This window comes from Garra rufa, chromosome 23 (assembly GCF_049309525.1).
Source record: "Garra rufa chromosome 23, GarRuf1.0, whole genome shotgun sequence".
NCBI classification, from domain to species: Eukaryota; Metazoa; Chordata; class Actinopteri; order Cypriniformes; family Cyprinidae; genus Garra; species Garra rufa.
Genome location: NC_133383.1, coordinates 21,355,684 through 21,382,692, shown reverse-complemented (window position 1 = coordinate 21,382,692; position 27,009 = coordinate 21,355,684). Strand labels below are relative to the sequence as shown.

Below are 27,009 nucleotides of genomic sequence, written 5' to 3'. Positions count from 1 at the left end.
AATGTGTGTGGTAGACCTTAAAGGAATATTTCAGTTTAATTACCTCACCTCAAATTATTTCAGTTCATCTCACAGTTATATTCAAAAGTATACATTTACAGAGTACAAAGTTAGTCCACGACGCAAACAGATGTTTGCAGATATTTTAATGGCATTGCTTACAATTCCAATAACACAGCTGTGTTTAGCTGCTTGATTGCAGAGACATTTTATGACATTTGACAAATCATGGTCAAATCAACTTGTGCCACTTCCAAGAATACAGTTATTAATAAAGAGAGGATAAATTATATTAAATGAAAAAGATATCAGACAATAAGAAGTTAGACTGCCTCTAATTCATATGGAAGACACATTTAGCACTAATAAGCAGTGTTGGGGAAAGTTACTCTTAAAAGTAATGCAATACTGCATGGTATTTTTTATTTAGTAATGCCCTGAATAAGATATTTCACATGAAATATGTTTACATATAGTCAATAAAAAATTGTAGTTTTATAATTTATAAAAATGGTTTACACACACTTGAATTTTAATACTGTGGTGTTATCTGAATGATCCACAGCTTGTTTTGTTTTTTGTTTTAAACTGCCCGCTGTTCTTCAGAGAAATCCTTCAGGTCCCACAAATTCTTTGGTTTTTCCAACAATTACTGTATGATTTTTAAGATGTACTTTTTCACACTAAAGACAGCTGAAGGACTCATATGCAACAATTACAGAAGGTTCAAACGCTCACTGATGCTTCAGAAGGAAAAGAGCCAGGGTCTCAAAGAGCCATTCACTGGAAAGGGTTCAAATACATAAAGATGCTGAAAAACCAAAGAATTTGTGGGACCTGAAGGGTTTTTCTGAAGAACAGCAGGCAGATTAACTGTTCAGGTCAAACATAGGGACACATGAACAACTATCACTAAACAAAAAAACACAGGTATGGATAATTCAGGTAACAAAACAGTATTAAGAATCAAGCATATGTAAACTTTTGAACAGGGTCATTTTTATAAATTTAACTATTAATTTCTCTTGCGAGACATAGAGCGCCATTGCGTTTTGAGTCCCAGCTCGTGGACCTTTCCCAATCCCTTTCTCTCCCACTTCACTTCCTGTCTCATATACTGCCTTATCCCAATAAAAAAGGCAAAAACTGCAAAAATAAATCTTAAAAAAAACATTGCTTTACTAGTTACTTTTAAAAGTAATCTGGTTATGTTTCTCATGTTACTTGTAATGCATTACCCCCAACACTGCTAATAAGAGTGACAGAGTGTAAACAAAATGGCAACTGTTGTAATAGATACTAAAAAGCCACACACTATCATATAGAAACAGGCACTGACATAAAACATACAGTGCAATACTGTATAAAGCACAGCACCAATATACATTTAAAATGGTAAGTGACTGTAATCACTTATACAAACATAACAGGCAAAATAAATGCAACATCATGTATAATAATACAAATGTTTAATTGTATTTTGTAGAACTTCATTAAAGTTTTTCACAATTTATGTGTTGATTTTTTACACGAAATACAGGCCAATTTTATTAAATTTGCAAGAAACATAAAAGGTGTGAAAAATCTGTAGATCTTTGTGCGATCAGTTTCTGCATAAAATCAAAAGAGCTTTCAAGTTATGCTGGTACTGATTCCATTACAGAAATGTCTTAATTAATGACATCAAATTTGAAAAAGTTCTATTTCTCAGTTCTCAGTCCAATTGTCATCGTTGCTAAACAGATGGGATATGATTCTGAGTTAGGATGTGTCTGTAATACAGTTAGTGATTGCTTCATAGACCTCTAGTGGCAAATACAGGTACAGATTCTATTTGAGAAGAACCATAAATGGAGAATGAAAAAAAATATTGCAGTGTTCATTGACTAAACTGGGTGTTTGGGAAATTTTAAAGTCTTAGATTTAAAATCACACATTATAACAGACTGTTTCACAGAATCAGTTTTACCTTTAAATATCAAAATGAGCAAGGTCTGTTTACACAGGCAAATCATAAATCAGATCCTGCTGTAATTTTTACATACTGTATGTGAACATATGCACCAGAGGTTAGAAGATGTCCAGTTACTTCTCATGTCCGTTGATGTTCTGAGGAGCCAGACCCTCCGTTACAGCTTGTTGAGACTCTAGAATCTGGATTCAGACAAAGCAAATGAACAAATGGACTAACAGAGCGGTGTGTGTACACTACCTGTCAAAAGTTTTTGAACAGTAAGATATTTATTGTTTTTTAAAGAAGTCTCTTCTACTCACCAAGCCTGCATTGGCCCTGCATTATAGAAATCAATACTTTTAATTAGCAAGGATGCTTTACATTTATCAAAAGTTATGATAAAGACATTCATAGTGTTACAAAAGATTTCTATTTCAGATAAATGCTGTTCTTCTGAACTTTCTAATTATCAAAGAAACCTGAGAAAATTCTACTCAGCTGTTTTCAACATAATAATAATATTAAATGCTTTGTTGAGCAGCAAATCAGAATATTAGAATGATTTCTGAAGGATCATGTGACTGGGGTAATGATGCTAAAAATTCAGCTTTGAAATCACAGGAATAAATTACGTTTTAAATATATTCAAATAGAAAACCGTTATTTTAAATAGTAAACATATTTCAAAATTGTACAGTTTTTGCTGTACTTTGGATCAAATAAATCCAGGCTTGGTGAGCAGAAGAAACTTTTAAACATTTAAAATCTTACTGTACAAAAACTTTTGACTTAGTGTATGCGTTGTGGAAACTCACCTGGAAAGTCGGACTAAAGGCAATGAGGGTTTGCATGTTGGTGCTGAAATAGCCAAGAATATAATCCCCTGCCAGCAGGGGGAGCTCATTTTTACTCATCTGGACCTTAAACAGGAAGTGCATGGTTCATGTTAGTCCTTGCTAGCAACTTCTTAGCGTCCCGCATTTTAAATGCACACATCGGTGTCAAATTTCATTTTCGATGTGAGTGTAGAAGTAAAGTAATATAAAATTCCATTAATATTCATTATTTTCTGAAGGCAGACCTGCACTCGACACCAAAACTTTTAGTCTGCCATACCGTCACGACTTCGCCGTTGGCAGCCACTTCATCATCTTTGACCCAAGCGAAGGCGGAGTAATCTGAGGCACTTTTGAAGCCAGTCTGCACGCAGAGATATAAATCACCAGTAGTTAGTGACCCGCTTTGTGATACAGATCTCCTTTTTGTCTCTTTCTGTGTTTTTGTTCATCCATCAGCCTCTTTTTGTCTTCCTCTCACCTTGTACAATCCGATCCAGTCCCAGGTTGAGGACTCAAAGTTTTCCAGAATGGCGTAGGTGAATGTGGCATCTCCATCCGCACTCCAGTAGCCCTCCACGGTTAGTGTGACCAGAGGCGTCTCAACCTTTTTTTTCATCTGCATGAAGAGATTAAGACCAGTTTGGACAATATATCATGTACCCTGAAAGCTGGATATATATAAAATTATAATTATTCAGATAACATCATATCTGTCCCAAATCTTTGTTAATGTTCATAAAGACTTGACCCTGGGCTGGAAGATTGAGTATTGTGCACGTTTGTATTTGTGTAATTCTAATAAAGTCTGTTTGCTTCATATAGAGCTATAATTTATGTTTTAGCCTTATCTTCAGGCTGTGGAAGCATGGTAGCTACGCACTTTATTTCACAATGCCAGTTTTCCTTGTTCTTATTTGGTTTTAATAACTGATCAACAAAAATATGCATTAAAAATTAAGATAAAAATAATACAAAACGAAATTCGTTTAAGAAGGGATTTTCCACAAATAAAAACATATGAAGTGGTCAAAAAATTGTGTCTGACCCTCTCCAATTGTAAAAACCAATATCGGTCGACCTCTACTGAAAGCCTAATGTAATTGTTGGAATGACCAAGGATCAGCAGTCTCCACATAAATCTGATCGTGCAGACAAAACCGTAAGTCATAGAGACTTTAAACTTTGAGGGATGGTACTACTCACACCAACCAACAATGCCACCAAGACTCGCCCCAATTGGCCTGACAGGTGCGCGACAGCGATCAAAAGTACGAACTCGCTCCTAACTCCTAAACCGTCAGTCACATGGTCAAGTATCTTCGTTGTTGGAATCCTTGGCTCATGCCGGACAAAATGCATGCTTTACGATCATAAGCCTGGAGAATTTTGGGTTATTTTGGATTTTTTTTAAAACCTACTAGTTCACTTGGCCATTTGGTGGTGCTATAAGAGCGAAAAACCACAAAAATCGCTATACCTACACAACCACTTGTCCTATCAACAAGAAAATCGCTGTGCAGAGTCTTTATCCAAAGTGCCACAAGTGTATATAAGGACATTTGCGTATCTAAAAAAAAAAAAAAAAAAAAAATGGCCGCCAGTGGCCGATAAAGTTTAGGCACCTATTAGGCAAGGTCAATGGAGGCCGATTCAATGGAGGCCGATCGAAACAAAACCTGGTCGGTCTGTTTGACTCATGGCCCCAAAGTCATGTCTCTGTGAGAATTATAAATTTCTCAAAGAAATTTGAAAGACACTGGGGGCATTATCACATTTTTCAAGGGGTGTAAACGATTTTACATTGCACAGTTTTTCACAAATAAACGCGATATTCATATCATATGATAGAACCTGCTGTCAGTCAAATATTTTGTAAAAAAGAGAAAAATTGAGAAGATGTCAAAAACCTACTTTTGCAAACTAGTCCTAGGTTTTTCACTCAATCTGCAAAGAACATTGTAGTACGCTTCTCTGGACTCTCTAGGTCAATAATTAACAAAAAAAATAAATAAATTTACCCTTATAACTGGGTGATTTACAAAAGGGGCCTGTCCAAATTTACCTAAAATCCTATAAAGCCTAAAGGAAAACTCAAAACTTCACAAAACCTGGTGAACACATGTGACAGGTGATTCTAAACAAACATGCAAAGTTTTCAGGAGATCAGGCCACAGCTGGTGCTAAACAGTCATACAAATGTACAAACAAAAAAAAGCAGCTCAGATTTCGCTCTCCCTTGGTGTAGAAAGTGGATCTTATTATAATATTACCGCCCCTTAATCTGCACGTTTCCAGCTACGGCACCGCCATTTAGTTTTCACAAGCATCAATGGTGTATCAGTTCTAACTGCATGGCAAAAGTTTGAGCAAAGCATGCTGACTGTTCTGTCGTTGGCTGCACAGACTAGCACAAAACACTATTTACACCTGAGACTTATATTACATATTGTAAAAAGGGGCATAATTGGTCTCCTTTAAGCACATTTACTTCAGTTAAATCAGCTCATTATCATCTGATTGATTAAATGTTCATCGCATACATTACTCATACCTCCAGATTGAAGGCCGCAATGACGGGTTTGTGGTCACTGACACCATACGAGACATCACAGGTGTACATGTCCTGCGTCACCTTAATAGGATACTCATCATCATCAGATAATGATGATGATGTCGACCTATTTTCATCCTCAGGCTCTATAGCTTTGGGTTTTATCCTCCACAAGATACGATCCGTCCAGGCAGGCTTCCGCTTTTTACCACTAATCATTGACCCATGCAAAAAAAAAGAAAAGAATGTAATTTATACTGATGTAATGATTGCAGATCTACTTTTACAATATGAAACAACATGCAAATGCATCAAATCAGAGTGAAACATGCGTTCTACACAGTGATGAGGTTCTTAGTGACAAGTGCAAAGCCATGACAGCTGTTAAAAGCCCAATGACACACTGACGGGATTTTATGGATGTGTGGTCATGTATGTAATATGATGGAAGGGCTGTATGGACGAATGGAGTGATTCGTGTATACATGATTTCCTGAATATTTCAGAAAAGCTCTATTTCACCTTTTTCACCTTGACTAGTTATCTTGAAAATAAATTCAAATTTGAGCTGATCTTCCCATTGGAGACATAAAAGTTCCTCTGCTTCCATTACGGACACAGCAAAACACCATTTCCCAAACATATTTCACTACCTAAAATAACAATCCAGCAAACAGGTGACAGCTAAATGAGGAAAAGATCTGTGCTGAAGATATTTTTGTATGCGGACAGAGATTCAAATGCACTGTGGTGCGGAAGACCTCCTATAATCAGCCATTTATGTTTGATGGGAATACAATTCCCTTCTTACAACATCCTACATGCCCATTTCTATAACATATATGTTTTCAAAGCTGATAGCAGCTGGTGCACAGGAGAAAAAAACACCAATCACATTACATTTGTATGAACATGACTGAAATGCTTACTGGAGCATATGATGGGAGATTATGCAAAGACTGAACGTTAAGTGAGAGGAGTGTAGTGTTTTACAGGGGTGTGATGTGTGATGTGAGTGCTCTGTGAGAGGAATTTTGGGTAATAGTGGTTAAGGTAGAGATAAGGCCATGCAACAAACACAAATATTTGTTATCAAATCTTACATAAAGCCAAACCATGTCCTCAGTGCTCTGTGTGGAGAAACAACGAACATGAATTTATTCTAAGAAAACACAATAGACTTTGAGGAAATTGAGATATAAGACTGATTCCACTCTCATGCGCTAAAAATAGTCTATTTGTATTGTGTTAAAAGTGGGAACCCGTAACACCTTCGTTTATCTTCAAAACGCAAATTGAGATATTTTTGATGAAGTCTGAGAGCTTTCTGACCATGCATAGACATCAACACAACTAACACGTTCAAGTCCTAGAAAGCTAGTAAGGACATGGTTAAAATAGTCCATGTGACATCAGTGGTTTAACCTTAATTTTATGAAGCTACGGGTCAGAAAACTCTCGGATTTCATCAAAATGATCTTAATTTGTGTTCTGAAGATGAATGAAGGTCTTACAGGTTTGTAACGACAAGAGGGTGAGTAATTAATGACAGAATTTACATTTGTATGTACTATCTCTTTAAAAACATCTAAGTGTGTGAATGTACCTTGTATCGTAAGTCTCAGAGAAACGGTCGAACTTATACGTGGGTTTAAAGCTCAGCGGTCCCTCTTCAAACTCCTGAAGAATAGGTTCTTTCTTCTTCATCATGGTCAGCTAAGAACCAGAAATCAGTGGAATAGAATAGAGTAGAATATTTAATTACATGACACTAACTATTAATGCACTTTTTACTTTTTGTGAATAAAATAGGTGATGCCAGACAACAAAACCAGTGATAAGGGGCCAATTTTTTTAAAACTGAGATTTATACTTCATCTGAATAAATAAGCTTTCCATGATGTATGGTTTGTTGGGATAGGACAATATTTGGCCGTGATACAACTATTTGAAAATCTGGAATCCGAAGGTGCAAAAAAATCAAAATATTGATGAAATTTTACAGTAGGAAATGTACACACTATCTTCATGGAACATGATCTTTACTTAATATCCTAATGATTTTTGACATAAAATAAAATTTTAAACCCATACTATGTATTTTTGTTACAACTATTGCAACAAATATACCCGTGCTACTTAAGACTGGTTTTGTGATCCAGGGTCACAAATGTTTATATTCAGCACGCTAAAGAGCCATTGTCTTCAGAAGAATGTGTATTTGTGCTTTTTTTGTGTGTTTGCCTAACTTGATCTCTGTCCCACAGCAGGTTAAAGCGGCCATTGTTGATCGAGGAGCGGAGAAAGTGCATCCCATGGTCAGCAATACGAAAGTTCAGATCACCAAACCAAAAGACCACCCTGTGATATGGAAAGACAGCAATATGAGAACCATGATGTATGTGAGAAAGCATGAACGTAAGTCAGTTTTATCCAACTTAGCACTAACTTGTGGTCAAGCACTCGTGGTGTGTTGTACATATCAAAGTCTTGCATGTCTAGTATATATTCAAACTCATCCATGCGTTGCAGGGCGTAGTTCATATGAGCCGCCAGATGACAGTTTAGAAAACACAGCATGTGACCGTAGAATGAGAAACGCACAGAAACACCACCTTTATTTCCCTGTGAAAATAATAAAACTGCATTAATCCCGCTATATATTATTACAGTAAATGCCTAATTCATACTTACTACATATTGATACCTCTAAAAATAGGTTTAGGAGAAAAATAGGTTATAAAATCTTGCCAAACCCCAAACATTTGAACAGTAGAATAAGAATCAGTTTTGAAGAAAAATTAGTTTATAACAGTAGCTGTCTGTGAAATGTTAAGAAGTAAAAGATATACCATACCCAGTATCCAAACAGGCCTGTGCGGGTGTATGTACTTTGGATGTCTCTGATGAAAGGCAGGTGGACCTGCTTTGCAAACAGTATCAGCAGTAAACCCTGCATCCTCACGGAAGTCACCTGAGGACAGCACAAAAAGCCTTTTCATATGTCAACGCTTCAGTGTATTTCTCAACACAAACGTGACACGCCGCTTTGACCTCCACATCAAAACCGACAGCGTCACAGAAAGAGGATTTTAGATGGTTTCTATGCAAGAAATCTATAGTAGGCTCTAGGCTGTGAAGAAAAACAACAGAGGCAACATGTATTTGGGCTTAGAATGGATAAGTGTCCTTGATATGTTGACGTAAGAAAATAAGGAGATTGCTATTGGAAATTCCAGAGATTTTTTTTGGGGGGGTTACGTTTTTAAAATCAGAGCTAATTAGTCGTGAAAGGCAAAATGGAACAGGCTCACTTCAAATCTGCGGTTATGCACTGGTGAGAAACAATGCCTCTAGTGTTTTCAATGCCCTGCAGTGAACAATGAAGCTTAACAAGCCTAATGAGGAGACGGCTCATCCTGATTTTGTCTCTCTGTTCTATTGTAACAGTTACAACAGCATATAAACATATGTAAGGACACTCAACACTCTTGTCTTTCACACTCTCTAAACTGAGTTTGCAATGCTGAGACGCACAATTAGTTTTATTTTTATTCTCTACCTTGATATATCCCATTGGTGCCAGAGTATCCATGAGGAGGTGACTCCATGTGTCTTCAGAAATGAGATCAGAGATATACCGCACTGGAGTGGCATTCACTTCCTGTAGACTAGGGCACAAACACATCTGCTTAGCCTATATCACATCACTATGGAGGCCCGTTTTCACCACAGAATAAAGAATAAAATAGGTCATTATTATGAGGTTTTATCTTGTAATTCTGACTTTTTTTTTTTCGCAATTGTGAGTTTACATCTTCCAGTTCTTACTTTTTCTCAGAATTGAGATATAAACTCACAGTTGCAAGTTATAGGTCAGAATTGTTTGATATGAACTCACAATTGCGAGAAATAAAGTCAGAATTGCGAGATAGGAACTTGCAATTTTAGGAAATTAATTAAGTCAGAATAGTGAGATATAAACTCGCAATTGCGAGAAATAAAGTCAGAATTGTGAGATAGGAACTTGCAATTTTAGGAAATTAAGTCAGAATTGTGAGATATAAAATCCCAATGGCGAGAAATAAAGTCAGAATTGTGAGAAATAAACTTGAAATGTAGTCAGAATTGCGATATATGAACTAGCAATTCTAGCAAATTAAGTCAGAATTGTGAGATATGAACTCACAATTGTGATTTTTTTCTCTGAAATGTGGATCTGTATTTCTTAATTCTAAGTAGTTTTTTTTTTTTTTTGCAGTTGCGGGTTTATATTTCGCAATTCGGAGAAAAAAGTCAAGACATGAAGTCAGAATTGTAAGATAAAAACTTGCAATTGCTAGAAATAAAGTCAGAATTGCAAGATATAAACTCGCAATTGCGAGAAATAAAGTCAAAATTGATATACATTTGCTATTCTGGGAAATTAAGTCAGAATTGTGAGATATAAAATCCCAATTGCGAGAAATAAAGTCAGAATTGTGAGAAATAAACTTGAAATGTAGTCAGAATTGCGATATATGAACTAGCAATTCTAGCAAATTAAGTCAGAATTGTGAGATATGAACTCACAATTGTGATTTTTTTCTCTGAAATGTGGATCTGTATTTCTTAATTCTAAGTAGTTTTTTTTTTTTTTGCAGTTGCGGGTTTATATTTCGCAATTCGGAGAAAAAAGTCAAGACATGAAGTCAGAATTGTAAGATAAAAACTTGCAATTGCTAGAAATAAAGTCAGAATTGCAAGATATAAACTCGCAATTGCGAGAAATAAAGTCAAAATTGATATACATTTGCTATTCTGGGAAATTAAGTCAGAATTGTAAGATATAAACTCGCAATTGCGAAAAAATAGTCAAAATTGCAAGATATAAATTAGCTTTTCTGGGAAATTAAGTCAGAATTGCAAGATATAAACTCGCAATTCAGACTTTTTTCTCAGAAATGAAAGTCTGTATTTTGTAATTCTGAGGTTTTTTCTCACAATTGCAAGTTAATATTTCGCTCTTCTGAGAAAAAAGTGAGAATTGTGAAGAAATGCGAGTTTATCTCACAATTCTGACTTAATAACTTGCAATAGATATATTATAAAAAGAGTTTTTTTGCTTGCAATTCCGAGTTTATATCACACAATTCTGAGAAAAAGTCAGAATTGTAAGATAAAAAGTCACATTTACCTTTTTATTTTTATTCAGCGGCAGAAATGGGCTTCCATACATTTTTATGTAAACTTACTTTACAGATGATCTCAAAAATTGTGTAGGGTTCAGCATATTAAAGTGATTTCTGAATGATCATGTGACACTATGAACAGCTTTACATCATAAAAATAAAATACATTTTAAAATATATAAAAATAAAAAACAGTTATTTTACATTTTAGTGTTTCATAGTATTACTGTTCAAAAACACTAAAAAAAATCTTGCCAAACCCAAACTTTTAAAATATATTGTATATATTAGGGCTGTCAATCGATTACATTTTTTTTATCGCGATTAATCGCATGGTTGTCATGAGTTAACTCGCGATTAATCACACATTTTTATCTGTTCTAAATGTTCCTTTAAATTAATACTTTTTAAAGTTTTTAATACATCAACATTGGCATGGACAAATGCTTTAAGCAAATATGTGTTTATTATTAGTGAAACCATATTCCACATAGAAGATGAAGACTAGACATGTTTCAGAGGTCATAGATGTTTTTCAAATAACTTGTTCATGTCTATTCGACACTGGGGGGAAAAAAGAACATAGAAATACCAGGTTCCCATTACTTCTCTTTCTTTGCACTGAGCAATTTACATACACAAGCCTGTTTACATTATTTGCAGGACAGGGCAGCTCACTTCTTCTGAACATGCGAAATGTACATTTATTATTACATTTGTTTGCCTCTTGGTGCCCACATACTGTAAACTGATGCAGCCAAGTTCTCAACAACACTGTTTCCATTGTTATAATTTAGTATTTCTGTTATCAGACAACCAAAGTAATATGAAATAATAACTGAAAAAAATCCTGAATTATGATCATGATTCAATCACTGAAAAGAATCATTTACAGGCATTATTCCCTGCATCATTATCGTTGTTTTTAACTTCCTGTTTGAATGCCTTCACGATCCTTTGACTTTTTAGGAGTTTACCCGTTTAAAGTTATGTGATCCCAAAAAACTGCTTCTTTTATTTTTTAAGGTATTGTTTTCGTTATTCGAGAGCCTGGTCTCATGAAAATGCGCACTAGCACGATTTTCTGTTTCTATTTGGCGTGCTATTAATAAGCTGAAATTAACTTTGGCGCGCATATGATATGCAATTATGCATGTGTTTGACGTGCATTTAATACGCCGTTTTCGCTTCCATACTCGTATGTGGCTTTACGCATCAACCCCACAGCACCAATAACGTAGACCGACTCCGCTTGCATTCATTAAATATGGCAGAAGTGCCGGTACGCAAGTACGCAAAAGGATAAAATACAGACGTGCCTGCGTACCGGCCCACTTCAAGCACTGGAAGAAACATAATTTCTGGTTTAACTGAAAGCGCTGCTCCACTGCCGCTCGCTGAACAGAGCAGACGCAGATATAAAGAGAGGGAGGTGCGCGCGCATTCGGCAAAACCTGAGAGCCACAGAAACTATATTAGGTTTGTCCAATTATGTGTTTATGTATTGTTGCTAGACACTTTTCGCTAGGTTGGCAACATTGTGCATCCATTTCTTTAACTGCTAGGTAGTGGGTCAAACAGAAAATGTGTGCTGCATTAATCGCGCGTTAATAAAATAAGTGCCGTTAAAATGAATTTGCGGTTATTAACGTGTTAATTTTGACAGCCCTAGTGTATATATATATATATGTGACCCTGGACCACAAAACCAGTCTTAAGTCGCTGGGGTATATTTGTAGCAATAGCCAAAAATACATTGTATGGGTCAAAATTATTGATTTTTTTAATTTATGCCAAAAATCATTAGGATATTAAGTAAAGATCATGTTCCATGAAGATTTTTTGTAAAATTCCTACTGTAAATATATCAAAATGTAATTTTTGATTAGTAATATGCATAGTTAAGAACCTAATTTGGAGAACTTTAAAGGTGATTTTCTTAGTATTTTGATTTTTTGCACCCTCAGATTCCAGATTTTCAAACAGTTGTATCTCGGCCAAATATTGTCCTATCATAACAAACCATACATCAATAGAAAGCTTATTTATTGAGCTTTCATATGATGTATACATCTCAGTTTTGTAAAATTTAACCTCATGACTGGTTTTGTGGTCCAGGGTCACATATATAAAAAACATGTTAAATTGCCAATACTTTTTTTTTTTTTTTTTTGCTGATTCAGGTAATGTTAACTCACCCAATCACAAAGAGGTCAGTGGCCGGCTGCAAGTCAAGCTGCAGTAATGACCTCACATCAGCTGGTGGCTCCGCTGTGCCAACATTCCATGTGACCATGTGCAGCCTGAACAACAGAAGAAGACACAAACAGAACAGGAATCAACCAGTAAATAAATTAGGTTCATTTCAACTCTAAATTGAATATGTGAGAGAAACTATGTGGGAAAGTATAAAATCAAAAGATAAAAATGCAAACTTGATTGCAAACTCCACACCCTCTATAACTCCAACACAAGTCTATCTAAAACTCATTTTCAATGACTCAGTACACCTGAAGGACTCTCTGTTGGTGCATTTTCCACAGAGGTAAAAGGCTTCGTCTAGCGTCCGGGACACTTCCTCATTTGCCTCATCATCTGAGCTGAGATCATCCAAGCAGACGAGCAACTGAGCGAGCCGCTGGCGAAGAATCTGCCGCGATGAAGAAGACTGAGATGCCGTGGTGGACGTACTGTCAGAGCGCACACGTGGGACATCAAATGTGTCAGCCATCTTTTTGCCGTTGTCCCAAAACAACTGATAATCTGAAGCCTGATTCATCCAGACCAAGTGAGTAGATTTATTCTTTGATTCTCTATTGTATTAGCTGTCTTGTCTCAGTTTCCGAGGTCCAAAAAACTTCAAATGTATTGGTGTCCCAAGAGCTGGTTTAGATTCAGCAGATGCAGACATCCCAGGTTTTGCTCATGATGAATATTGTCCCAGATCTTCTCAGACGTTTATCATTCTCCTTTGACACCAGGGAGCCTTCAGAAATCAAGTAGTTAGTGATTACAATAAATACAACCGTTTTTGTTGATCTACATGTTCTCATTGCATCTCGTTGCCTGAATGGACGAGTGTTGTTTAAAAGCGTGCTTTTTGAACAGTGTTTGGGATTATGAAGTGTAATCTGGAGCAGTGGAGAGCCACGTGAACTAGGCCAGGAACACAAAATGCAAAAATCACTAACAGGCCTGATCTCCAAATCACTGTGTGTATTGTTGAAGGTCTTGAGCTACGCAAGTAAATGTCGACAGATGTTAATCTGCTTTATGCAAGAATAGGCCTCAAAACTGTGAATATTTCTTGGACTGTACAAAATTAAATACATAAATAATAAGATAACAAGCTTTAATTTTTAAGTTTACTCTTAGAGAGTTTGATTTTACTTCCTTTGAGTGAAATGTAACTCTATCTGAGTTGAATTTGTCTTTAACAAATTAAACTGGTATTCCAGATTACCTGATCAACACAGTTATCCACTGCTTTTAAAGCGTGTTTATCTCTGTAATACCAAAAGAAACTATTTCTGACTCATAGTATTGACGTTTATGTTATTAAAAAGTGTAAATGCACTCTTAAAAATAAAAGTGCTTCACGATGCCATAGAAGAACCGTTTTTGGTTCCACAAAGAAACATTCAGTCAAAGGTTTTTTAAAGAACCATCTCTTTATTACGTTTTTATAATCTGAAGAACCTTCTTTCACCACAAAGAACCTTTGTGAAACAGAAAGGTTCTTCAGATGTTAAAGATTCTTTATTGAACCATTTAGACAAAAAAAAAAGGTTGTTCTATGGCATTGTGGAGCACCTTTATTTTCAAGAGTGGATATGTAAAGTCTGTTCAGTTGCCAACATAAATCTTGGCCACTTTTAAAGGCCATTTTCCTGTTTAAACCAGGAAAATTGTACTTAAACAAATACTAATAATTTAGTATTAAATAACAATAATTCTGAAATGCAGGCTATTATCTTTCCACTTGGTTGCTCTAATACAGTCACATGCAAATTCTTAGGGGCATGGAAGCATTCAGCAGTAGAACGAAAGAAAAAGAGCAGGAACATTAGGACAAAGCAACTGGTCTTGTGACAAATTGTAAAACTTCTGAGAGACTTTCACATTCATTTGGTTCCATGTAAGAAGAAACAGTCAGTCATGCTGGACAATAAACCAGCCCGGTGAACTCCTTTCACTTCCTGTCCATGTCAATTCTCTGTATCTTATATCTATCACCTTATTCTTGTCTTGCAAATTAAAGTCAGAATTGCATGATATAAACTCACAATTGTGAGAAATAAATGGACCCTTTTTACAAGACTGTGATGACGCGTTTCAACGGTCATCAGCATCGTAATTCCTCGAAAGTTTTTTTTTTTTAATATTTTGCTTTTTCTTTCAAATGTATGTGCATTTTGTAACACTATGCTTTGTGTTATATTACCTTTGCATTAAATTACAAAATATTTTAACTCTAATGCAAGGGTGTTTCTAATGCAGCGTCTATGTGGAGGACGGTGAATTTGACATTGTTCTCTTTGTTTTTCTTAATTTTTTTTCCTTTTTTTAAAAGTCATGAAAACACTGTTATGGAGTTTTGCTCTTTGAGCAGACAGGAATGCAAAAAAATAATAATAATAATAATTAAATAAAAATGCAATAAAATTTGTGGTACTGTCCTATTCACCAAGTTAACCCAAATGATGACCGCTGCTGAGAAACCCAGAAATTATTTTGCAAGAATTTTTTTTAAAAGCAAGTTTATATCTTGCAATTTTTTTTCCCCCTCAGAGTTGTGAGATATAAACTTGCAATCACAAGTTATAATGTTCAATTGTGAGGGGGGGAAGACTGATATTTTCTCAGAATTGAGAAAAATTCACAATTCTGAGGGGGAAAAATGAATTGCGAGATAAAATTACCTTTTTATTTCTTATTCAGTGCGAGAAACGGCTTTTGAGTACACCAACATTCACAATTTGGTTTCATGAAAAAAGCCATGCTGGACAATAAACCAGACTTCAACTCCCTTCACTTCCTATCCATCTCAGTTCTCTGTATCTCATTTCTTTCATCTAACTCTTGTCTGTCTTGTTATTTTTAAGTGAAGATGGGTTCGTTTTATTGAACAAGAATGGTGTTACCTGAAAGCTCCAGCCCTGGATCCAACATTTTGTGCGCTCATACTCAGACCTGTGTACACGAAAACCATGTAAACAAGCATGGTAATTCAAACATTAATCTAATCTAAAAGAGGTACAGTAATCCTGTCTCGTTCGAAAAGCTCTGAAAAGCTTTTTAAAATGATGAAATAAAAATCTGGAGGTTGACTGATTATTATTATGTAATGTTCACTGCTGCTATGGTTACTAGCTATAACTTTATGATTACCAAAATGTTGTTTGATAGTAAAAAGAATACGCAGAATAGACCAATTTTGTTTAACACTTGTTTCACGAGTTGAATAGGCGGTAATAAGCGTTTTTTCCAAAAAAAAAAAAAAGACATATCTCTCCGTTGTTTTATGTAACGAGCGTTCAAATATGAAAAAGTGGGCTACATTCAAACATACATCGAATGAACTTATTATTCCGAAATATTTCGAAACTAAGCTTCTCTAGCTACCGTAACGAAAGTAAAAACTTTGGCTCTTACAGAATTAACGGCTGCCTTAATCAAAGTCCTCACTTGAAGTAAATCTGAAGAATAGGCTGACGCAAATAAACGCAGTCAAATTGGCGCAAAGAATAAAAAAAACCTTACCGTTCAGCCTTGGACTTGTGAAAATTCTGCAGGTGTCTTGAATATATATTCCGTGTTTAACAGGTGCTACAGGACAGTGGGAAGGTTTGGGGTTTGTGTTTACACCCCTTTACTTCCTCACTGTCCGGCCAATCCACAGAAACCTCTTAAAGCCGCAGTACTTTACTGTTTCATCATATAAACGCCTGAAAGCATAAGCTAAGTTATGAAAGACTCGACTGTCTAAACGATTTGTTGTATATCCTTTTGATTAGGGCATGAAACAGAGGGTTCTCTGTTCATTTAAACTGTTCATATATGCAACATAAATTAAAAAAAGCCTTTGCCCTGTGAAAGTATTTTCTTCATTGACAGTCTAATATCATTTCCTACTGATTCATAGGTTAATAAACAACATAAAACCTGAGTTGTTGTCAGGAACTGTTGCAGAACCCTCAAAAGAGATATACAACAATATTAACTTAATATTCGATTTAGGCAAATATAAAATCCATAAACTTGTTTTCAGACACTCCACCTTGATGGTAATAATGTGGTTTATGTTGACGCGGTGATTTTAAGTTTTATAAGGTCTTTTTGTCTGTAGTCAGTTTAAAGAATAATTTTGAGTATCAAACTGATCTAAATGAGGAGTTCTATATAGGACCAGAGATTAAGGGAAAATTTCACAGTCCAAAAAATCCCACAATCCATTGCTTTCATTCATCTCAGCTACAACGAATCGATTTACTGTACTTTTTTTTTTATTGTTACGGAGTATAATTAATAAATACATTTAATAAACAATTAAACATGTCACATATAGCTGTAACTATGAAAATGAAATCCAAATGTCTGAATCAAACACATTCCCCTTTCTGAAGGCCTCATAAGAAGGGGTTAGTTTAATCTGGCTTCATCTCTTCAAATCCTGATTAGGCTGAAAGTTTCACTTAATGAAGGGAGGGTTTGCAGTGATCCTTTTTTCTTGATGATTTGGGCTTGTTTATGTGTGTATGTGTTTGTCCCGACTGAGTGGGGTCATTGCATGGGTTAGGTTAAAGGGATAGTTCACTGAAAAATTCTGTCATTAATTACTCACCCTTTTGTCGCTCCAAACCTGTAAGACCTTCGTTTATCTTTGAGACACAAATTAAGATACTTTAGATTAAATCAAAGAGCTTTCTGATCCTGCGTAGACAGTAACGCAACTGACATATTCAAGGCCTAAAAAGGGTAGTAAGAACATCGTTAAAATAGTCCATGTGACATCAATGGTTCAACCATAATGTTATGCAGGCTACGAGAGTGCGTGAACCAGAATATACAGACGCTGAGAGAAACGAGATGCAATTCTAATTTCAACATTATTTCTTTTTCAGACATTGTTCTTTAAGTAAAATAAGTAGCAGCTGTACACAAAGTGACCAACATTTGGTTTTCGACCACTGAAAATGGATAATATTTAACAATCTGGACATGGAGCCTTATTGAGATACCCATATCTTTGGGACTGAATGATGAAGGGCCTTGAAAATTAAGATTCCAAAAGAAATGTTTATGAAGAACTAGAATCTAAAATCAGATTGTGATGCCTTTAATACTTCTTGAGTTATAGGCACACAAACTTTGGAAAAAGAATATTTATGGCACTCATATTGGTATGTTCAATGCAGTTGTCTTGACAGAAAGAAATAAGATACATCTCTAGTTTTAGCATTATTTGTTCTTCAGACATTCCTCTTTAAAAGAAAAGAAGGATCATATTTTTTTTAAACTGAGCCACATTTGGCTTTTGACTACTGACCATGTGTAATTTTAACGATTTACTCCAAGAGCCATATTGAAATTCCAATACTTCTGGAACCGAATCTCACAGGGCATCAAAAATAAAGATGCCAAAAGGAACTATTGTTAAGACCCAATCTATGTCTTTAATACTTTCTATGTTACAGGCATGCAAACTTTGAAGAAAAACTAAAAAAGTGCCGTTTCCCCATTTTTGAATGGTCACCATTGGCACATAATGCAACAAAGATTGCTAAAGTCAACAGATTTTACTAATAGAACTACCCATCTCTGTGTAAAAATAATATTATGATGCTGCCATCTTTCTGAAGTCATTTTTACCCCCCTGTAACTTGACTCTGAATCGCCATTGCCATTTTGACCTCCCTCAACAAAATAGTGGATTTCTCAGTAAATATTCATCAATTAAATTTAATATTTTGGCTTTTATCACTATACAGTCGTGGCCAAAAGTTTTGAGAATGACACAAATATTAGTTTTCACAAAGTTTGCTGCTCAACTGCTTTTAGATCTTTGTTTCAGTTGTTTCTGTGATGTACTGAAATATAATTACAAGCACTTCATACGTTTCAAAGACTTTTATCGACAATTACATGCCATTTATGCAAAGAGTCAGTATTTGCAGTGTTGGCCCTTCTTTTTCAGGACCTCTGCAATTCGACTGGGCATGCTCTCAATCAACTTCTGGGCCAAATCCTGATTGATAGCAACCTATTCCTTCATAATCACTTCTTGAAGTTTGTCAGAATTAGTGGGTTTTTGTTTGTCCACCCGCCTCTTGAGGATTGACCACAAGTTTTAAGATCTGGGGAGTTTCCAGGCCATGGACCCAAAATGTCAACGTTTTGGTCCCCGAGCCACTTAGTTATCACTTTTGCCTTATGGCACGGTGCTCCATCGTGCTGGAAAATGCATTGTTCTTCACCAAACTGTTGTTGGATTGTTGGAAGAAGTTGCTGTTGGAGGGTGTTTTGGTACCATTCTTTATTCATGGCTGTGTTTTTGGGCAAAATTGTGAGTGAGCCCACTCCCTTGGATGAGAAGCAACCCCACACATGAATGGTCTCAGGATGCTTTACTGTTGGCATGACACAGGACTGATGGTAGCGCTCACCTTTTCTTCTCCGGACAAGCCTTTTTCCAGATGCCCCAAACAATTGGAAAGAGGCTTCATCGGAGAATATGACTTTGCCCCAGTCCTCAGCAGTCCATTCGCCATACTTTTTGCAGAAGATCGATCTGTCCCTGATGTTTTTTTTTTGGAGAGAAGTGGCTTCTTTGCTGCCCTTCTTGACACCAGGCCATCTTCCAAAAATCTTGGCCTCACTGTGTGTGCAGATGCGCTCACACCTGCCTGCTGCCATTCCTGAGCAAGCTCTGCACTGGTGGCACTCCGATCCCGCAGCTGAATCCTCTTGAGACGATCCTGGCGCTTGCTGGACTTTCTTGGATGCCCTGAAGCCTTCTTAACAATGCAGTGGAAAGTTTTTTTCGGGATTAAGTTAATTTTCATGGCAAAGAAGGACTATGCAATTCATCTGATCACTCTTCATAACATTCTGGAGTATATGCAAATTGCTATTATAAAAACTTAAGCAGCAACTTTTCCAATTTCCAACATTTATGTAATTCTCAAAACTTTTGGCCACGACTGTATCTTTCCTCAGAAAAAAAATATTAGCAAAATCAAAAATTTAAGTCAGGGAAGTTTTCCAAATTTGGTTGATTTGACACCCAATAATAACCCAGATAGGACAATAAACAATGTAGAAAATAGGAGAGGTTGGAAAACGTTGCAAGCTGGATTCAAACACGTCACCTACATGAGCACCACAGCTCAACGTGTCGATGTTAAGCCTACAACTGAAAATTGTGTTAGATTGAAGAAAATTGAGTAAAAATTTAATGAAAAACCGACATTTTTAGAACTTAAGACATGTAAACCAGTAAAACACTCCTTTTTAAAAGTTTATTTATTTTTTTCACATCTCCAATGTAGTTTTATTGGAAGATAAGATGACAAAAGGCACAAATTCACAGTAAAAGTAATAAAAAAAACATGACGTGACAGGGTGGGGTCAAACATAAATTCATAAAACATTTTTTTTTTGTATTTCTAGAATCATTGGGTTTTAATTTTGACAACAAATCGTGAAATCTAACAACAACATATCTATGAGAAAGTCCTGTTTACCATGATCTGCCTCACATAATGGTAACAAACTGTGGATGATCAGTTCATGTGGATAGTTCCCTTTTATAAGCCACCCGTCTGTCATTCAAACACCAGCCTGGACAAGTTTCAATCAAGTCTCCTGAGAGAAGAATAGCAACCGTGTCCGAAAACCCCTGAAAGGGTCTTTTCTTAAATTCGAAGGTCATAAACATAGCTTCGTTCACAGTGTAAGCTTTGAAAGGAATTTAAAAAGTGAGAGATTTCTACAGCGCACAGCAAAAATACAACAGCAATCGATGAATGAAAACATATTTAGACACCATCCTGCCAAAGGAGGAGCGGCCAAGGGATGAGGGGTGGGGCCAGTGACAGTGATGGGCGGAGTTATCTGTAGATTGCTCAAATTGGTTCAAATCTAGTTTTTAATTTCCTAAACCACCATAAATCGCCACAGATAACACCCAGCCATTACTAAACCACTAGATATAATTACTCTGGTTGGGTTAATGGAAGGCTGTATGTGCTGATAGCCTGGCAGGATAGTCTGAGCTATATTTATATAGTTATATATATATTTATGTGTTCATCTACATTTATTTATATACTATATACAATTCAATACATACATCCATACATCACTTTGATTAGACTCAGGACCAACACAGTTCTGGTGTAGCCTATCGGTGGTTGTATTATGAGGGAAAAGATGTTTTAACACGCAATCATTACACCATAAAACCTGCACTCACCTCTTAAGAATTAGATGGAATTTCCACAAATTTCGATGTAATTCTACAAGAATAATTGAACTCTTGTCAGAGTGAATTTAGGTGCGCATCAATGGGTCCTGAGCATTGGCTGAAAGAAACACAAGGGTAACACAAACCTCCATTTTAGTTTCATGTCGGATGTCCCCCATGCGAAACAAGAAACACTGAGAACTTCAAACGCACATACGTCCATACACACATCACGTTACTAAGAAAAAACTTGATTTAGAAACCCATACTCAACCCATTTCATCTTCCTTACCCAATTCCATATCAATAAAACTAGGAGAGATTGGAAGTGGGAGTATATTTGTATTAAAGTCCTAATGACGCAACATTACGAGAGGGAATGGATTATACACATCTAAAGTCACTATCTCACATCATGTATGTTGATTGGAAGGGTTGTGAAAGGAGGTATTATTGCTAATATCTGGATAAATGTCTTTATCCTCAAGACAAGTTATAAAAGGGGACGTACGATAATCAATCTTTCAATATAATGGAAAGGAGGTGAGACGAAAATGAATAAAACATTCATAAAATATGCGCATGACGTCAAATATCCTCCTTGAGCACCTCATCTGGTAGCGACAAAAGGATCAGGAAAAACTTTGTCAGCTCTTCAAGTTATTTTAAAGACGGAAGATTAGGGCGGAGCCTGATCTTGTAAACCAATCCAAAGCAGCCGAGGGAGGGAGAGCTAGACCTAATGTACACCTGTCTTTTTATAAAAAAATAAATGAATAAATAAAATAATTTGACTAAAATAGCACACACAAGGAAACGGTGGAAGAGATGACAATGAAACCATTAATATTGACTGATTAACAAACAACAATACTTTTAACTTGAGCTTATTTCAAGAATGCGATACTGTTCGATGAGCTGAATAGTTGTATTAAATTATGAACTGTACTTGGAGTCTGACATTTTAACATGACCAAGCAGCTGCCAGTCCAAATGAATACACAATGCATGTTACAAATAAAGTAATGGTCAGGATGACACAACTGTGTACAGTATTACACAATAAAGAGACACACTTACACCTTGGATCAGCTGGTAAATAGGTTAAAAGTGGGTGAAATGAACTGAAAACATACAGCAACAAAAATCAAATCACTACAGATTTAAACAAAACAAGGAAAACCGGCTTGGTCCGCAAGGAAAATGACTTCAAAACCCTGTTTATACATCTGTCACAATAATTCCACTGCCAATAGATATTCTGAATATATATATATACACACACAAATATCATCTGCTTTACAATAAACTCATCTTAAAACACAATTCTGCCGAGCTCCAGATGTTAAGGTAATGATCTGACATCATAAATTGACGAACTGCTGATCGTCGTTGTATTAGTAGGTAGACTTTATAAACTGGGCATGACGTTAGAACCGGTATAATAGGCTATTCAACTAGTCAATGTGCTCCATTGTCAGACTGAAAGGAGGATATGAAGGATGCTCAGGACAAACGGCCACCAAAAGGGCTGGATAAAGATGAAGACTTTGATTACGATTAAAAAGACATGTTGCTTTGATCTGATTGAGGGGAGCGATGCTGCTGGTCTCCAGTAGTTTAGGTCTGATCTGAGAGAGCCTCACAGGAAATGACATGCCAGAGAGAGAGAGAACAAGAATATTTAATTATTTCGGTTAAACACCACAGTTATGTTCAAAATAGATTACTAACATGCTACTGATTGGATACTGGTTGAATGCTGACTACAATTACATCTGCATACTGTACATACTATACAGTGCCTTGCGAAAGTATTCATACCCCTAATGTTTTTGCGTTTTGTTGTTGCAGCCTCATGTTAAACTGTTTTAAAATATTTTTTTTCCCACATCAATCCACTCCGTACACAATAACGACAAAGCACAAAACAGATTTGTGACAACCTTGCTAATTTATTACAAATAAAACACTGAAATAAGTACATTGCATAAGTATTCATACCCTTAAATCAGTACTTAGTTGAAGCACCTTTACAGCCTTAAATTTTTTTTTTTTTTTTTGTTTTTGCTATGATGTGACTTTTGCACATCTGCATTTGGCAATTATCTGCCGTTCTTCACCTCTCAAGCTCTGTCAGCTTGGATGGGGTCTGGCAGACATTTCCAGGCTTCTCCAGAAATGTTTGATTGGGTTCAAGCCCAGGCTCTGGCTGGGCCACTCAAGGACATTCACAGAGTTGTCTATAAGCCACTCTTTCTGTGTGCTTAGGGGTCATTGTCCTGTTGGAAGGTAACCCTTCTGCCCAGTCTGAGGTTATGAATGCTCTAGACCAGCGGTTCCCAATTCCAGTCCTCGCGCCCCACCGCTCTGCACATTTTGAATGTTTCTCTTAGTTAACACACCTGATTCAAATAACCAGCTCATTAGAAGTGAGGTCCGTGCAGGAACTGCGATCCGATTGACATGGTCCCTGCAAAGTGTTCATTGCTCCCTGCTCCCTAAGCGGGGGAAATCTGTTTACTATACTTCGAAACATTCATTCACATATTTGCGCTACGCCACCGCATGTAGCGTCTTCACACACAGATGAAACTTACTAGAGAAGTGTGACATAAGTGCATCTGTAAATAAATGCATTTGAAATTTACGTCTCGCACGCTTTAATGACCTTCAAATGGAACACATACGCTCGCTTCGAACTAATGAATAATGGCGGAATATCCTGTGATGTCCACTTCGAAGGGCAGTAACGTTGGAATAGAACAAACGTCGGAAGCGATGCGTGAAACACACAAAATGTGCAGAGCGGTGGGTCGCGAGGACTGGAATCGGGAACCGCTGCTCTAGACTGCGTTTTATTTAAGGCTAGCTCTATATTTTGCTGTGTTAAGCTTTTCTTCTACTGTGACGAGTCCTTCAGTCGCTGCTGCTGAAAAACAGCTCCACAGCACGAGGCTTCTACCACCACATTTTATTGTTGGGATTCTACTGTGCAGGTGATGAGCAGTGCCTGGTTTCCTCCAAACATGATTTGTGGAATTAAGGTTCATCAGACTAGAGAATCTTGTTTCTCACAGTCTGAGAGTCCTTTAGGTGGGCTTTCATGTGTCTTCACTGAGGAGAGAATTGAGTTTGGCCACACCACCATAAAGTCCAGATCCGTGAAGTGTTGCAGTGATGTTTGACCTTCTGTAAGTTTCTCCCATTTGCGTATATGATAATGGAGCTTGACTAGAGTGATCATCAGCTTCTTGGTCACCAGTTTAACCAACACCCTCCTCCATCAATTGCTCAGTTTGGCCAGGAGGCCAGCTCTAAGAAGAATCCTACTTGTTTCAGACTTCCTCCATTATGGATAATGGAGGCTACATGCTTTTGAGATCCTTCAATGCAGCAGGATTTTTTTCTGAATTCTTTCAAGACCTATGCCTTGACGCAATCCTATATCCGAGCTCTATAGGCAGTTATTTTGAACTCAGGGCTTGGTTTTTACTCTGGTATGCAATTGGAGCTGTTAGACCTTTTATTAAGAGGTGTGTGCCTTTCCAAATCACACTCATTCAATTGAATTTGCCACAGGTTAACTATATCTGAAGTGTAGTAACATCTACAAGCGATACAAATGCTTCTGAGCTAAATGTCAAGTGTCCTAGAAAAGGGTATGAATACTTATGCAATGGAATCATTTTCTAATAAATTTGCAAAGTTACAAACCTGTTTTGTGGTTTGTCATTATGGTGTATGGAGTGTAGACTGATGTAACAAAAAAGCAATTTAAAGCAGGCTGCAACATAAAATGTGAAATAAATGAAGGGGGTATGAATACTTTCGCAAGGCACTGTATATACTATATACTTTCGACAATGTGACCATGCTGTCTCAAACGTAGTCCATATATTTAGTTGATATGCTAGGGAATATTAAATAATTTTTAAGCTCTCACTTGCTGTTGTAGATGAATGCCATTAGGGGGCGCTAAAGATTGTAAATTACCTTTATAAACAGCAGCATCCACGAACACAGAGCGGCCTCAGTCTTCAATAGCCACCATACCTTTCACCGGGTCCTTCACTCTCATCTGAAAGCAGAAAAATGGAATGAAAAAACATGCATGCGTACATAAAGCAAATGGCTCCTTGCAGAAGAAGAACGGGCTACAAATGTGATTCAAGAAGGACTTATTCTCTGGGAGATTGTAGGACTCAAGGAGGAGACACTGATTTCTGGGATAGTCCTGCTTAGTATGTGAAACTCGGGATTCCGCCAATACATGACGTCACTCATTCCCCGGATGGCACCTGAGAGCACTGAACTGTGACCTGCTCCGCTCTGCTGCCCCTTTTGTTTGCAGTGACTGGAGCTCATTATGGGCCACATTCAATTATTCATCTGCCTTGTTACACGTAATTGTCTTTGTGTGGTGGGGAAATGTGTTGCGGGTCGAAGGCGACACTCAAAACATCGGAACACAAACAAAAACGCAATCTCGCAACAAATGAATTCAGCTGTGAGTACTCTGTTAAATTCTACAACAAAATATCTTAGAGCAATTAGTTTGTTTGGCTAACTGGATCCAATTCGTCATTACCATATAAAGGCTGGTTCAAACTGAACAACAGAAGAGAGAAATAATTTAAAGTAGACACAAGGGGCATCTCATCTGACCTCATCCAGTTCCTTCCTGGTCTCTTCCTCCATTCTGCGGATGTCGTCCATGTTCAGCTCGATCCATTTATCAATCCAACAGAATAGCTGTCGGTGGAAATTAGTGAACAAGCGCTTCTCTTGCTGTTAAAGGGAGAAAGGGAGGGAGAAAAGTTAATTTCGGAAGGTTAATTTTAACTGATTTTATTTACATAATGAAAAAATAGGATGGGACAATGTGCAATTTAAATCAGTTAATGGTAACTGTAACTTACTGATGGCATGTATTTATTGTGTAGAAAATAATACAAAGGAAAAAAAGAATGTAATCAGACTTCAAACCAGACACTACCATTTAAAATGAGGGGGCTGTATTTATTTTATCGAAATAAAGTAAAAACAGAAACATTTCTTATTTTTAAATAGTTGAAAATAGTCCTGCATAATATTTTTGTAGAAACATACATTTTTTAGGGATTCTTTGATAAAATTGTTTTGAAAATATAAATCTTTTGTAACATGTATTTACTGTCAGTTTTGATCAATTTAATGTGCCCTTGTTAAATAAAAGAATAATTTAATTCTTAAACAACAGATTTTGTGTTTTTTGACTACAAAAAACTAGGGCTGTCAAATCGATTAATCGCGATTAATCGCATCCAAAATAAAAGTTTGTGTTTACTAGTGCTGGGAAATGATTAATCGTGATTAATCACATCCAAAATATATGTTTTGTGTACATAATATATGAGTGTGTGCTGTGTATATTTATTATGTATATATAAATACACACACATGCATGTATATATTTAGGAAAATATGTTGTGTTTTTATATTCAATATATTTATATATAATATAAATTATATGAATATATATATATATATATATATATATATATATATATATATAATTCCAAATATATAATGTGTGTATCTTTATATATTCATAATACACAGTACACACATATATTATGTACACAAAAACTTTTATTTTGGATGCGATTAATCGTGATTAATCCTTGCCCAGCATTAAAGATTATATAATATACTGTGTGTGTGTGTGTGTGTGTGTGTGTGTGTGTGTGTGTGTGTGTGTGTGTACCTGGTATTCATCACGTTGTGGGGACCAAATGTCCCCACAAGGATAGGAATACCAGTAGATTTTGACCTGTGGGGACATTTCTCAGGTCCCCATGAGGAAACAGGCTTATAAATCATACACAATGAGTTTTTTGATGAAGTAAAAGTGTGCACAATCTCCTGTGAGGGCTAGGTTTAGGTGTAGGGTAGGTGTAGGGCGATAGAAAGTACGGTTTGTACAGTATAAAACCATTACGCCTATGGAATGTCCCATAAAACATGTAAACCCAACATGTGTG

At 36.4% G+C, this 27,009-nt stretch overlaps 2 protein-coding genes across 4 annotated transcripts in view; both read right to left on the bottom strand.

The window, feature by feature from the left end:
- Positions 1-1,440: 1,440 nt before the first annotated feature.
- Positions 1,441-16,385, bottom strand: inpp5kb (inositol polyphosphate-5-phosphatase Kb). Of its 3 annotated transcripts, XM_073830121.1 has the most exons (15): positions 16,279-16,344; positions 15,660-15,708; positions 13,026-13,501; positions 12,714-12,818; positions 8,907-9,015; positions 8,202-8,318; positions 7,794-7,969; positions 7,594-7,705; positions 6,951-7,060; positions 6,448-6,474; positions 5,345-5,555; positions 3,272-3,409; positions 3,071-3,154; positions 2,770-2,874; positions 1,441-2,154 (listed from the first exon to the last, which is right to left on the bottom strand). In XM_073830121.1, exons 3-15 carry the CDS (start codon positions 13,292-13,294, stop codon positions 2,086-2,088), a joined length of 1,632 nt encoding a protein of 543 aa, XP_073686222.1. In that variant the 5' UTR covers positions 13,295-13,501; positions 15,660-15,708; positions 16,279-16,344; the 3' UTR covers positions 1,441-2,085. The 3 variants fall into 3 exon arrangements, with proteins under 3 accessions (XP_073686222.1, XP_073686224.1, XP_073686223.1); XM_073830123.1 differs by lacking the exon at positions 13,026-13,501 and having other exon boundaries at positions 16,279-16,385; XM_073830122.1 differs by lacking the exon at positions 6,448-6,474.
- Positions 16,386-20,022: 3,637 nt separating this feature from the next.
- The window catches only part of pitpnab (phosphatidylinositol transfer protein, alpha b), a 34,704-nt gene continuing 27,717 nt past the window's right edge, over positions 20,023-27,009 (bottom strand). Inside the window, exons 10-12 of the mRNA XM_073830110.1 lie at positions 25,652-25,774; positions 24,980-25,064; positions 20,023-22,614 (exon numbers count right to left, since the gene is read on the bottom strand). Coding sequence (XP_073686211.1) covers positions 25,017-25,064; positions 25,652-25,774 — 171 coding nt within the window. The 3' untranslated portion in view covers positions 20,023-22,614; positions 24,980-25,016. The remainder of the gene's footprint in view (positions 22,615-24,979; positions 25,065-25,651; positions 25,775-27,009) is intronic.